We start from the raw sequence: 14,189 nt of genomic DNA on the forward strand, positions 1-14,189 counted from the left end.
TGAGAGCAGGAAGAAGGTAGTCCTGGCTTGAAGGCTGTGTTGAAGATGAGCTCACATAGCCACCATGAAGAAGGCTGCAGAGCAGGCATGAGGTGGCATCCTAGTCCCTTCTCCTGGGAAGGAGGAGTGGGAGGGCAAGGGTGTCCCTGGGGAGGAGCAGAGGAAAGTGCCAAGGATGCAGTAGTTATGGGAAAGAAAGGCAGCAAAGGGCTCTTTGCCTGAGTGTGGGGCTGGAACCCATTTTCCTTGTGATGTCCATGGTCTGACTTGTCTCTCTTGGAAATCTCTTCTCCTTGGGGTCCTCAGGTCCCCTGGGCCCAGCTGGCCGATATGTGTGTGTGTGTGTGTGTGTGTGTGTGTGTGTGTATGTATGTATATGTGTGTATGTATGTCTGCATACACATACATTTATACAGCTCTGCTGGTCTGTGTGTCTCTGTGCACGCCTCAGGATATGTGCTGTGTACATGTAACATGATTTTGTGTCTGAGTGTGTGGGTGTGCTCTGCGCCTCCATCGATGCATATGTGGTGTGGCCCACATTTCTGTATGCCTGTGTAGAGCATCAGCATCTTTGTGTGTCTGCATCTGTGTTTGCATCTCCGTGTGTCAGTGTTTACCTCTGTGTGTATGTCAGAGAGAGAGTCTGCATGTCTGGGTGGACGCAGCCTTCTGAGGGCTGGAGATAAGATTTAGTGCTGATGTGACTTTTACTTGCTCTTGATGTCATGTCTCCTCCAGAACAAAGGGAGAGATGGAGGGAGGAAGAGAGAAAGGGAAAAATTGGTGGAGGAGAGAAAAAAGGAAGGAGCAGAGAGATGGAGGAAGGAGAGGGGGCAAGTGAAGGGGTGGGAAGAGAAAGACTCAAGCCTCAAGCTGTAGGGAGGGGCAGGAATGGGGAACAACTTGGCCAAAAGAAGAAAGGCAGGGGGGCACTTGGGAAGAAGGAGTCTGGCGGGAGTAGGGGAGAGGAAAGGGGCTGATAGACAGGGACAAGAAGGGAAGCTGGGCTTTGGGGACCCATGGGGAAGGAGGCCTGTGGATGCCACCTCACTGTTTCTTTGGGTGGCGTGGTGGTCTGCTGGTTTAGAGGTGGCACTGTGGGTGCCTGCATGTCAGTGGCTGTGCAGGGCTGCGTATTGGTGGCTGTGTGTGTGTGTATGTGTGTGTATACACACCTAGGAGTCTGATGCATCTCTATGTCACTCTGTGACATGTCTTTGTGCCTGCTTTTGTGTCTCTTAACCTTGTCACCTATCACCATCTTTCTTTTGATGGTGGTCCTCTCTGGGGTTTCAGTAGGAGAGTTAGGGGATGAGACTGAAGGTGGGGAGGTGGGTTTAGCAGGTCGTGGTTCCACGTGGGTGGGCTGGGGGCTTCCTCTGTGGCACTGTGCTCTGGACCCTGCAGCCCTCCTTATATCTCTAAGGAGTCCTCTGTACCTTCACCCTCTTCCCGCTTGACACTTGCCCGAGGCCTAGCTTTCTCCAGGAACCCCAAGATCCTGCTTTGCAGCCCCTGCCGAGCACCTCCTTTTTCCTCCCACCCTCTTGTGGCAGGGCAAAGAGAACCAGAAGTAGCCGGATAAAGTGCCCTAGGAAGGGACCCTTGGCAATGCCATCCATCACTGCCAGTCTCTTCTCCAGTGGTGGGAGGAGGGGCTGATGTCACAGGTGGATGTGGGGAAGTGAATACCCCAGTGGGGCTGGGGGCCAGGAGGAGGGAGCAGAGATTTCAGATTAGCGGGGAGACAGACTTTAGGGAGAAAACCCTGGGGCCAGCTGGGGCTGAGCCAGGGGTAGACAGGAAGGGAACCAGCCTCCCCTTCACCAAGATGGCTGGTGCTGTCACGCCTGAGGGAGCTGAGCAGCTGGTTGCCGTGGTGACAGAGGGAGACTGCCGAATGCTAATGAGGCTGGCGAGGAGCTGGGCAGTGGAAGGGTCTGGGAGAGAGAGATGTGGCTTCCCCCAGCAGCAGTCAGGCCTGTGGGAGACAGAGGGTGGGTTCACAGGGCACCTGGCTCCTGGGCTGGGGGTGGGCAGAGGCCTGGATTCTCAAGGGTGGGAGCCTGAGAGCAAGGCTGCTTCTGACAGGGAATGTCAGATGTGGGTTGAGGGCTCTGGGTCTGGGTCCTGGGTTTAGGGGGTTTGGACGAAGATGCTGGTAGTTCTTGGGGAAAGGGTTGGTGGCAGAGTAGGAGGGTATTCAGAGTAAGGAATGAGGAGACTCGGTTCAAATGCCTGGGTCCTTACCTGTGTCATGGATAAAAACCTACGTCTTCCCAAGAGCTGTTCAGTCCTAAGGCTGCCCTCAGTGGCTGTGGCCTCCTCCTCCAAGTGGCCTCAGACTCAGACGTGGGGAGAAACCAATGCTACCCTAGAGAGATGGGGCAAAGAGGGAAATGTGAACCATCTGGCCATGTCCTTCCTGGCCTCCTCACTGCCTTTCCTCTTGGAACCCAGGCATCCTGGCCCCCAGCTTTGTCTCAGAAATACTCGTAACTCTTTAACCTTGCTACTTCCATCCTGGCCCCAGCTTTCTATCCCTAGGGTTAACATCTCATTGCCACAGCAGTGGGGCTGGTTTCCAAGGGTGACAGTGGCACTGCAGGGCTGTTCCCTTTCCTACCCTCTTGGCCAGACACCACAGGGGAGTGAGTGGGGCTGGGGTTAGGGTTAGGAGGGGGCTCTGAGGTTTGGTGGAGCTGGCTGGACATCTCAGGGAGCCCTGGGGTCTCAGACCAGCTGTGGGGCCTGGTGCTGCCAGCCTCTCTAGGAGAGTGCGTTCCTTGGCTGGTGCCCGTTGGGGACAAGGGTACTGATCCAGTGGGCCAGATTCCTTCCCACTAAGGCTGGGGAGGGATACTTTGGGTTAGGGCTGACAAGGCTGTCTCAAGGGGCCAGTGTAATTCTGGATGGAAATCCTAGCTGATCTTCCTATCAGTCCATTTTCTATTTTCAAAATCCAGCTTTTGGGTCATTTGAGAGAGGTCCTGGCCAGAGAAAGGGGGTCTGTAATTTATGAATTATGTACTTGGACCTTTCAGAGAGCTGGGCCTCCTCCCACAGGGCTTGGCTGTCCTCTTTGGACCTTGCTGTCTGAGAGCTCTGAGCCCAGTCTCTCAGTGTCTCCGTAGATTCTACCTTCTCTTACCTGCTTCCTCACTAATTTTGTCCTCTTGAACCCCAGTTTCCTCTTAGAACCCAGGTGTGCAGGGTCCCTACTATCCCTACAGAGGTTATTGGGAAGGGTAGCTGGGAGGATTAGAACCCAACAGATGTCCTTCCAAACCCCGCTTTAGTGGGGGATCCTTTTAGGCCTGGGTTCTTTATACCCCCCATCTTTCCCCCTTTTCTGTCAGCATCCTAGGGGTAACTGGAATTAGGGGTGCTGGGGGGTTGGAGGCCCCCTTGCCCGCTTAATCCCATGCTAACAGGACACTCTCTCTCTCTCCAGGTGGCTTTGATTTTTGTGTCGTGTTTTATTTTCTCCTCCATCTGAATCGTTTTTCTCGTTGACCGTTTTTTTTTCTCTCCGCCTCCCGGAAGAAAAAAAAAAAGAAAAAAAGAAAAAGGAAAAAGCAACCCTCCCAGCCTAATGCTTCTCCTCCTTTTCCTTTTTTTTTTTCCGGCAAGAAGAAAAAAAGAAACCAAAATCTCCTCTCCCCCTTGCAGCGACTCCCCGCCCCCTCCTTCCTCCGGTTCTGCCTGTACCCTTTTCACCCTCTCTGAAGCCCCTAATCTCTCTTTCTCTCTTCCCCTGTTGTGCCCTCCACCCGCTGTTTCGGCATCGGGCCCCTCTCCTCAGCTCCTGGGCTGGGGCTCCCCCCCGATGTCTGTCACAAGTTAAAAAGGGTTTTTAAATTGTGGCAGCAAAAGCTTTTTTCTCCCTTCTCTCTGGCTGATTTTGATGACTTGTGTTTTCTTTGTTTCTTTCCCCTTTTCTTTCTTTTTTCTTCTTTTTTTTTTTCTTTCTTTCTTTCTCTCCTTCCCCTTTCCAAGGTCCGGCTCACCTGACGTTAAACAGCGAAGGTATGGTTTGAAGTTTTGGTTTGGTTTGGATTGGATTGGATTGCCCCCAACCTGCGCCTGGATTTTCTGTTCTTCTCCCTGTCCCTCCCCTGTCCCCTTCCCCTCCTCCACCTGTCCTGACACCTTCCTTCCTTTCCTACCCACTTCCTTTGCCATTTCTTAATTTTATTTGGGGGGTGCTGGGGTGGGGGTGGGGGCCTGCCCTTGTCTGTGTGCTCCCCTCTCCTTTGCCCACCCTGAAGCACTCCATCCACCTACATCTCACCTTGGTTTCTGACATCAAGAGATGTTTGAACTCCTGCCGTTGTCTCCAGTCACCATTTTTTTTTGCGTTTTCCTGGTAGTATATCTTGCTTTTTTTCTTTCTCATGTTGGTGTTTGATTTCCTTCCACTCATTCTAATCATTCTTTCTTTTCTATGGACCTAAGTAACAAGAGAAAAGCATGGGCTGGAGAAAGAGGGTCTTAGGCAGTCTCATTACCCTCACCCTGCTACTGTGGGAGGCCCCCATCCATGACTAGAAGGGAATGGGAGTAGAGTTGTAGGGTCTCTGCCTTTCCACAGTGTGCACTCCCAACACCCTGCCCACCCTCACGCCTTCACCCTTGTGTCTTTTGAACGTCTCTTTTTTTTTGAGACGGAGTCTCGCTCTGTCACCCAGGCTGGAGTGTAGTGGCGCGATCTCAGCTCACTGCAAGCTCTGCCTCCCAGGTTCACGCCATTCTTCTGCCTCAGCCTCCCAAGTAGCTGGGACTATAGGCGCCCACCGCTATGCCTGGCTAATTTTTTTGTATTTTTAGTAGAGATGGGGTTTCACCGTGTTAGCCAGGATGGTCTCGATCTCCTGACCTCGTGATCCGCCCGTCTTGGCCTCCCAAAGTGCTGGGATTACATTGAACATCTCTTAACCCTATTTGACAGATGATGCCTGAGGACCAGAGAGATGAAATGACTCGTTAGTGATTCCACAGCCCTAATTGGTGGTATGGTTGGGACTAGGCATTTAATTTTAGCACTCCTTTGACTAAGTGCCTACCATCTTTGAGAGCCCTGGTGTTAAGTAAACCTGGAGACAGAACCCAGGAGTCCTGTCTGAGCTCCTCCAGCTCTGGCCTGCTCCAGCCCTCTGCTGTCACTGATTCTCTCTGAGCTCAGGGTTTTGACCTTCCAGACCCTTTGGCACTGTTGGACCTGCCCAGTTCAGCCCTCTGTTGGGGGGTCATCTTACGGAGGAACAGAGTGGGGTCCTTAGCCTGAAGGCAGGACCAAGATTGGGCTACAGGGAGAAACTCGTATAGATATGAAATCTGGGTTGGATTTAGGTCTGGGGAGGTAGAGGCCTTGGAGTCTTGCAGGGATGTGAAATTATGGCAAGAAGTGTGGGGAAAGAGGAAGTCCCAAATGGAGAGTCTGCAGTAGGAGCCCTGGTTGGTTCACTCACATCCTTCTTGCCTCTCAGTGCCTGGTTCTATGGGTGCTGGCTGTGGCTCCCCTTTGTCATAAGGGAAGCCCCTCCCAAAGGATCTCAGAAAGCCCCCCTGGAAAGTTCCACAGCTCAAGTATTATTCTAGTTCAAGTTTGGGGATTTGCAACTGGGGTTAGAGTAAGAGCCCATATAGGGACTTTTCCCCTTCATCACTGAGTTTTCTCATCCTGAAGCCACCCTGGGGATCTGGAAGTAGGGCTGGGTACCTGGAAGCCAGGTGCTGAGTATACAGGTTCACTGGCCGGGGGAGAGGTGGGGTGAAGAGTTCAAGCCGGCCTGGAACCCAGACATGGTAACATGTGCCCACCAGGGCCTTTGGACTGAGGCCCAGGTGCTGCTGATGAGGGGGGTGGTGGGGAGTGAGAAATAACTCCTGAGAAAGGGCTTGCCCACATCCAGGCTGAGCTCCAGGCAGGATCTCCTTTGACGTGCACAGCCCTTTTGTAGGCATGATGGTGGGATGAAGAACAGACAGGAATTACAGGAAGCCCCTGGAAATCTCTGGGAAGCTCTGGGGTCTAACTGGCAAAGAACTGGACGAGGGTGAGCTTCTGAGCACTCACTGTGTTGAATGAAGCAGGTGTGGATGGCCTCAAGGTGTAGTGAGAGCCTCAAGGACAGGAAAGAACAGAAGAGGAGCTTGGGGTGTAAATCTGGAGAAGTTTCTGGAGGAGAGGGGTGCCTGTGTCAGGCTTTTGAACGAGTTGGGAAGTGTGAGCTTGACCCAGCATAAAGGGTGTGAGCAAAGTTGCAGAGTGGTGGGGAGAATGTGCCTCATGAAGGAGGCTAGGAGAAGGAGCGGGCAGTTGGAAGGGGGAACTGGGGGCCTCCAGTGCTGAGGGCTGGCCTGTTTGCCTGCTGTGGGGAAGGAGGGATCCTGCACTCATGGTGAGGCCTCTGTTCCTCTGTCCAGTCTCCCCGCCCCAGGCAAAGAGTGGAAGTCGGTGATCATGAGTCTGATGGGGTCTGTGAGGTTGATCGTCCTTGGTTTGTCAAGCAGCTCCTTCCTTAGAGGTATTGAAGGCAAGGGAGTCCCCAGAAAAGTCCCTGCAAGCAGCACCTCCACCCTGGAGAGGGCCCTTCATCCCCTCAAGGCTGGGGAGGGACTGGCTCGGTAGCCCCTGTGCCTGACTCCCCAATTCTGCTTCTCCAGTAGGGTCCTTACTGTTCTCCGAGGGGGGGGCCGGGAGAGGAGGAGCCGGCGATGTGCACCAGCCAACAAAAGGTCAGTGATCCCCATGGTCCCTAGAGAGCCTAGCCCTCATCCTGCTGCAGGCTAACTGTGCTTCCTGGGGGGAAGCCAAGTCAATGCAGGCACATCCCCTTGTCCTCTCTGAGGCCTGTGGGAACTGATGGGCCTGCTCCCTGAGTGCCATTCCAAAGGCCCCATTAGCTGCCCTGGTGTGAAGGGCCACACACCTCCATTTCTTTCGCAAAGCCCAGTTGTTCTGATGACCTCTTTGTAGAACACAGGTATCTTTTTTTGTGGCAGTTGTTCAGGCTGATCCCTAGGAAGTGTCTGTTTCTTTGGTAAGGCAACCAGGCAGCAGGGCAACCCCAATTTAACCATCAAATTCTGGAAGCCTGTTAGGTGCCCAGTCCAGAGAGATTCTGGTTGGGAGCTGTGGCCAGCACAGGGCCTTTAAGCCTGCTTGAGGGCTCTAGCTCCTTTTTCTGTACTGAAGCTGCCTCTCTTAAGATAATCTCTTTCCTAAGAAGTTTGTAAGCCACTATAACATAGTCCTCAAGGAACTCCAGTGGGTGCCAAGCACTGGGGCTATGGAGTCCTATTTCCATTCTTTAGTCTGCTCTTCTGTTTGCCTGGATTTCTGCCATCCTTATCCTCTCTCCAATGACTTGGTGTGTCTCTTTTGTCTGACTCTTAAAAAAGCAGCCAGGCCATCCACACTGGAAGTCTCCTTGAACACCCCAGGCGGACCTGGTCACTTCCGGTGTTTCCTTTGTCCACACTTCCACTAGAAGGCTCATCACACTGTATCATAACTGTCACTTTACCTGTTTGCTTCCCAAACTAGACCAAGCTCCCTGAGGCCGGGGATTGGATATTTTTGTTCCTATGCCCCTGGTCCTTTACACAGCTCTTGGCACATAAGTAGCCGTGTGCTCAGCAAATTTATCTTACATGAGCCGATAGGCTCTGTTCCCAAGGGGCTGATTAATGTTCTAACAAATAACTACAATAAAGTATGGTCCATGCAAAGTATATGAAAAGTGTAGGCTCTTTTGAGAGGAGTTAGTTTATTCATTGAGGCCAGGCACGGTGGCTCATGCCTGTAATCCCAACACTTTGAGAGGCCGAGGTGGGAGGATTGCTTGAGGCCAGGAGTTCAAAACCAGCCTGGCAACATGGTGAGACTCCATCTCAAAAAAAAAAAAAAAAAAAAAAGAATCCTTGAGAAAGAGAGGAGACACAGGGAGAGGCAGCACACTGGCAGAAAGTTACCAACAGGCATGAATCGTTTATTTGTGGGATGCTTTACAGTTGAGGAAGCTGGACACTGCCCTTTCTCTTTCTGAGATGCCCACAGCAGCCTGTGCAGTTCTTGATGATCAGCTCCATTTTCCAGAGGGGGAAGCTGGGACTTAGAGCCCAGCTTTGTGACAAGCCAAGGTCACAAAGCTGGTGGTGGAGCCAGCACTAGCGCCCAGGTCTTCTTTCTCACATCACATTTCCTCTCCAGGGAGCAGTACAAGATGTTACTAGGCAATAAGCGCCAAGTGAGCAGAACAGACAGCTGTAGAGCTCGAGAGTAGGGAGGGCGGAGGGGGGCGCTGGAGACCTTCCCAGAGGAGGTCTGGGAACTGGGCCTGGAAAGGAGGCAGCTGCTCTGTCCCTCATGCATGGTACTCAGAAATGCAGGACCACAACAACTAGTCTGTAGCCACATTCATCTTCACTGGGGACACTTGTAGGGCTACAGACTCCCCAACTGTGGGAGATAAACGAGCATCAGCCATTATCCTCCTTCCTGGGTCCGGAGCAATTAGGGGCGGTAACTGTGCAAGCGCTGCTGGGAGTTGTAGTTCCCAGTCGCGCCAGAGCGGCGAGATGGGTGAGAGCGCCCCCTGGTGCTTCAGGGCTTGTTCAGCCCAGATCTGGTTTGTGCTCTGCTGAGCCCCTTGGTCGCCCCCACAGGCTCACCCCAGTAGAATCCCTCCACCAGTACCTTGAAGTCATGCCCCGATCTCCCCTACTCAGGTTCTCTCTCTCTCTCCTCACCATCTTCGGGTTTTCTTTCCACACTTGCTCATCCTTGGTTTTCTTTTTTTTTGCTCATCTCTTTTCTGTCCCTCTTCTCAAAGGCTTTCAGGTTCTCTTTGGCTGCTCCTCAGGCCTCTTGGCGTCTCTGGGCTGACCCAGGTCTCTGGTGGCAAAGAGACTGGAGCCCGTGGAGGCGCAGGTTCCGGAGTAGCTAGCTTTGCCACCTGCCCCAGGAGACTGGAGGCAGAGCTGAGGAGTTGAGGAATAGCCTCGTTTCTCTACTTGGCCTTGGCAGCCACGGTCCAGCCCCAGACCCGCCTCTTTCCCTTTTGCTGGCCTCTTTTGTTCTGTCCGAATCACTTTTTCACACGGTTGCCTTATTCTTTCCTTTCTTTCTGTTTGACTCTCTTTAATGATATTTTCTTTGACTGCAGTGAAGGTGAGGGAGTGGGAGGAGTGGCTTCTGGTTGGGACTAGTACATGTGGCAAAACCAAGGTCAAACACATTCCTTTTTCTGGTGCTTGAGCCCCCTGGTTCTCCCAGTGCCTGGGCAGCAGGCTTCGTTGCTATGGAAACAGCAAGGCCCCAGAAAGCCTTGGCTTCTGTTCCCTAGAGGTCCCTGTCCACTTTCATTTCTGGCTCTTTTCCCATCTCCTGTACCTGTCCCCGCAGGGCTTGCTCCTTTATCCAGATAGCCGCGCTCATCCCCTCTTGCTCCCTCACAGTCCTGAGCCTTCTTCATTTCTTGTCTGTCTCTGCGATGGTTCACCTTTCCCCGGCTCTGCCCCACCTCCCTCCTCCTTGCCATTCTTCCCTGCTTTCCCCTCTTGTCTCTGCTGGGGTCCTCACTTTTGCTTTCTGGCCCTCCCCTCTGGTACCCTAAGTAGACAGAGGAAGGGATTCAGACTCTCCCGATGTTGCCCAGGCCCCCACCAGCCTTGCTGCCCTGTGGCCTCAGGAAACCGGGCCTTGCCAGCTGCAGCGAGTGCTGTGCCAGGCTCAGGGGCAGCAGCTGGTGCCTTGGCATCCGGAGGCAGTGAGGACAGAGGCTGTGGGCAGCCTGCCCAGAGAGAGAGAAGCAGGCTGTGTGTGGAGGGGAGGGGATCTGCAGAATCTGCACTCCGAGACCCCCCCTGCCACCACCCCACTGCCTCAACACATAGCACTGCTGCTGAGCCCTGCCCCCACCAGGGGAAGGCAAGTGCCTCCTGGTGGCCCTGCATGCACCTTGGCATTGTGCCTGTTCTTGCCTGGGCCTTGGGAGCATCTACTGAGAATTCCCGCATTTGGTTAGCTTGGCCTCTTCATAAAGACTCTCACGGTCAGTGTTGTTTGCCCTGCACCTGTCCTGTGAGGTAGGCAGGGCCAGCTGTGTGCCACTGCTTAATGGCCAGAAGTAGCCACTGGTAGAGCCCAGGTCCTCTGGTTTGTCCTGACTTCATATCCGGTTCTCTTCTCTCTGCTTGCACTCTGGCTTGTGCCGGTGTTGGACGGAAACTTCAACTTCTTGGTACTACGGAGTCATTGTCTTCTCACTTGTTACCAGCTTACAGAATGCTGACAATCCCTCAGGCTCTCCCAGTAGTTTTTGCTTCTGCTTAAAAAGTGCCAGTGGAAGGGCCCTGTGCCAGGTGCCTACGGACACACATGCACATACACAGACATGCGCACACACGAGGCCCAGGCCTGCCCTTGCCCTGTCACTCTCTGGGCACACACAGGTCACATCCAGGCACTCTTTGCTCTCCACCTTGGGCCTGTCTGCACTGTCCTTGGCTTGGAGTAGGGAGCTGGGGGTGGAAATGATAGCTGGGGCGGTGGCCACCCATGTGAGCTCTGCCTGGTGGCCTGTTGCTATCCGGTGCATATCCCTGTCACCTGCATTGCCTTCCTGTGTGTCTTCCTGACCCTTCCCCCATTCCCCCACCTCCCATTCTCCTCATCTACTCCCTGCTGCACAGCAGGCCTATTGGTCCCATCCCATATGGTGAGGCTGAAACTGTCTTCAGGCACTAAGATTGGCCATCGCTGGAGGAGGGGCAGGAAGGGAGGTGGGCTGTGCGTAGGAGGCCCTTGTGGACCCTGCCATATGGGAGGAGCACCCAGGGAAAAGTAAGGCAGAGCCTCTTATTTCCCTTCTATGTCCCTTTGTTAAGGGGAGTGGCCGATGGGAAGGTAGCTGGGGAGGAGACAGTGAGCACCCTCTGCTCTGCCGGATCCTGTGGCAGAGTAATTGTCAGCTGTCAGTATGGGAGCCACTTAGCAGCCTCCTGGTTTGGAAATGGACACGGGGGACATTGACTTTTGACAGCAGAGACGGCAGGGTCCCGAGAGGATGGTTGACAGGCCAAGGGAGGGAAAGGGGCCTAAAGCTACAGGTTGGGACCTCTGGGCTCCTGGTGCCCAGGACCAGGGCCTGGGTTGCTGGAGGGGAGAGGGAAGCACTGGCGTACCCTACCCCATTCAGCCTTCTCCCATTTCCCCACACCATGGCATCCAGGCAAGGAGGAGTTTGTGGCGACCTTCAAAGGCAATGAGTTCTTCTGCTACGACCTGTCACACAACCCCATCCAGAGCAGCACTGACGAGATCACGCTGGCCTTCCGCACCCTGCAACGCAACGGCCTGATGCTGCACACAGGCAAGTCGGCCGACTACGTCAACCTGTCCCTCAAGTCTGGGGCTGTCTGGCTGGTCATCAACCTAGGCTCAGGTGCCTTCGAGGCCCTTGTGGAACCCGTCAATGGCAAGTTCAACGACAACGCCTGGCACGACGTCCGGGTCACCCGAAACCTGCGCCAGGTAGGGGGAGTGAGAAGAAGGCCAGGGATTAGCTATATCTGGGGCAGAACAGGGGTTGGGAGAGGGGGCTGCCGGGAGCTTGTGATGGAGGGATCAGGGCTGGGCAGTGAGGTGTGGTTCTGGAGAAGAACAGAGATTGGGGCTGTGAGGGTCCCAACATAAGGCTGCAGTGGCTGGCAGGCTTCAGAGACTAGGGAGCTGAGCTAGGAGGAGGCTCCAGAGTTGCCCCTGGGCAGGAGCCTGAGGGCAGGGGAAGGACTGGGCTCAGATTGTTGAGCAGCTGGGCTTTCAAGGATTGGGGCTAAGAAATCAGGTGATTTAGCAGGAGGGCAATTCAGGAGATGGGAGGAGTGAGCCAGTGCCTGAATGGGTGTGCCTGGGTGCCAGGGGGTGGGGAGGGGCTCCTGTGGAGTGGGCAGGCTTTGGCCTGGTGGAGAAGATGAGGGTGTCCCAACACTTGGGCAGCAAAGCATGAAGGCAAGCCTGAGTTATGTGTGGGGGCAGGATGTGTTCTGCCCCCAGCCGAGGATTTTTTAGGGCAGAGGCAGAGACGGAGCCAGTGAGGTGGTGGCGTAGCAGGTGGGTGACAGAGAGCAGGACCAGAGGGGGGGCTTGGCCCCTTATCTCCTTGGGCAGGACATGCCCTTCTTTTCCTTCTCTTTCTTTCAGCCCTTGGGAGGGCTGCCAGGCCCTCCCAGCATCCATGGCTTGCTTTCTGCCTCCTCCGGCTCCTGGGCAAGCCCATACAGGTGCTCAGAGACCTTGCTGCATTGGCTCCTGCAGACAGGAGCTCCTGTTCCTGAATGCTCCCACCAGACAGTTCCTCTTAGCAGTGGTCCTCTTCTCCTTTCCAAAGGCCTCTGGCCAGTCTCTTCCTAGTTATCTTCTCTGAACTTCCTGGTTCTAGCGGTGTGGTGGCTAACTTTCCGTCTCTCCTCCTGTCATCCTCCTTCTCGTCTCCTTCCTCCCACTGAAAGGCTTGTCAGTAGGCTCAGGATCTTGGCTGGCCTCCCACTCTTCTTACTTGTTCTGATTTCATCAATGATGATCTAGTGGGGATACCTCCTCATTAATGCCACTTCTCCTTGCCAGGAGAACGCAGTAGCTAGTCCTGCTGCTTTTCCTCAGACCTGCCACTACCTGTTGCAGCCGGTCTCCTACTAATGTGCCTATTCTTAGTGGCCCCTGCGTTTCAGAGAGTGACATGCTTGGTGGAGTCACTTCTCAATGCAGGGCTTCTCTTCTTGTCAAATCATCCCTTTACCCAATCAGAGGGCTGTCCCGCGTTGTCATTACCGAGTGCACCTGAGTGTGTCATGTGCATTTGTGACAGTTTCAGATGCCACACACATTTTATTGGGGAGTATGGAGGAGTTGCCTCTGGGGCTTTCTGCTCGCTTTGCTCTCTCTATGACCAGTGCTGTCACCTGGTACTGACTTCGGTAAGATGCTCCAAGTTCAGAGTCCCCATGCAACATATGACCAAAAAATACATGGCACATCCATACTGGGAACAGAGCGGGGAAAAAAGACATGGTCCCTGCCCTTCCAGGAGTTCAGCTCTTGAGGAGACAAGATGAGTCTGTTAAAAGTGAGTAGAGCAAAGCCATGCCAGTGCCAAGTGAACAGCAGAAACCTTAAACACCCTACGACTAGAGTGATACCCAAGACGAGGGAGATGTCTGTGGCTAGGGGAGGTGGGAAAGCCACACAGAGGAGGAGACACTCAGTCTCAGTAGTGCTGAGTGTAGACAGTGACCCTTGGTTGCTTCTTCCTGGGGTTCCCGTAGTTGAGAGTCCAAGCTGGTAACTGATGGAAACCTCTTCCCCTGGATTGTTCTACCAGAAGGCTCAGAGCAGAGGCAGGTCCTGAGGTCCACAGAGGGTGTCTGCTTAAAGACTTTGATTGGGCACTCTCTTTGAAAAGGGATTCTGGGGGAATTTCTTGACTCCAGTCCACACCCATAAATATGAAGTGTTGGAGCTGCAGACAAGCAGTCCTCTCTTGGTCGTCATGGTTATTAGGGGAAGGTCAGCCTCAGAGCCATGCTTTGGCTCCACTGCCCTCACTCAAGGCCTAGACTGTGGCCAAGTTCAGCCTCACCAGGCCCTTCATGGGCCTGTTTTTCCTGGCCTCAAAGAGTAATTTATTGGATCTTGTGTCCCTCGAGCAGTGTTTCTCAGTCACTCAATTGTGTTGCGCTCCCCGGGAGACATTTGGTAACATCTGGAGACATTTTGGGCTGTCATAACTTGGGGGTGCCACTGTCATCTCATGGGTAGAGGCCAGAATGATGCTGAACACCCTACAGTTTGCAGGACAGCCCTCATAACCAAGAATTATCTAACCCCAAATTGTCAGTAGTGCTGATATGGAGAAGCCCTACTCAACCAAGTTTCCTTCCTTCCTTCCTTCCTTCCTTCCTTCCTTCCTTCCTTCCTTCCTTCCTTCCTTCCCTCCCTCCCTCCCTCCCTCCCTCCCTCCTTCCTCTCTCCCTCCCTCCCTCCCTCCCTTCCTTCCTCCCTCCCTCCCTCCCTTCCTTCCTTTCTTTTTTAAAGATGGAGTCTCAGTCTGTCATCCAGGCTGGAGTGCAGTGGCATGATCTTGGCTCACTCCAACCTCCGTCTCCCAGGTTATAGTGAT

The 14,189-nt window shown here is 53.8% G+C and overlaps 1 protein-coding gene across 5 annotated transcripts in view; it reads left to right on the forward strand.

Moving 5' to 3' along the window:
- NRXN2 (neurexin 2) overlaps positions 1 to 14,189 on the forward strand; it is a 117,241-nt gene that overhangs the window by 25,792 nt on the left and 77,260 nt on the right. For 4 of the 5 annotated variants that reach the window (XM_025357373.1, XM_025357374.1, XM_025357376.1 and 1 more), the window contains 3 exons: positions 4,003 to 4,032; positions 6,673 to 6,744; positions 11,244 to 11,545. In XM_025357373.1, coding sequence (XP_025213158.1) covers positions 4,003 to 4,032; positions 6,673 to 6,744; positions 11,244 to 11,545 — 404 coding nt within the window. The remainder of the gene's footprint in view (positions 1 to 4,002; positions 4,033 to 6,672; positions 6,745 to 11,243; positions 11,546 to 14,189) is intronic. The other variant, XM_025357375.1, reaches the window with a different exon arrangement.

The sequence above is a fragment of the Theropithecus gelada genome, chromosome 14 (assembly GCF_003255815.1).
Source record: "Theropithecus gelada isolate Dixy chromosome 14, Tgel_1.0, whole genome shotgun sequence".
Taxonomy (NCBI): Eukaryota; Metazoa; Chordata; class Mammalia; order Primates; family Cercopithecidae; genus Theropithecus; species Theropithecus gelada.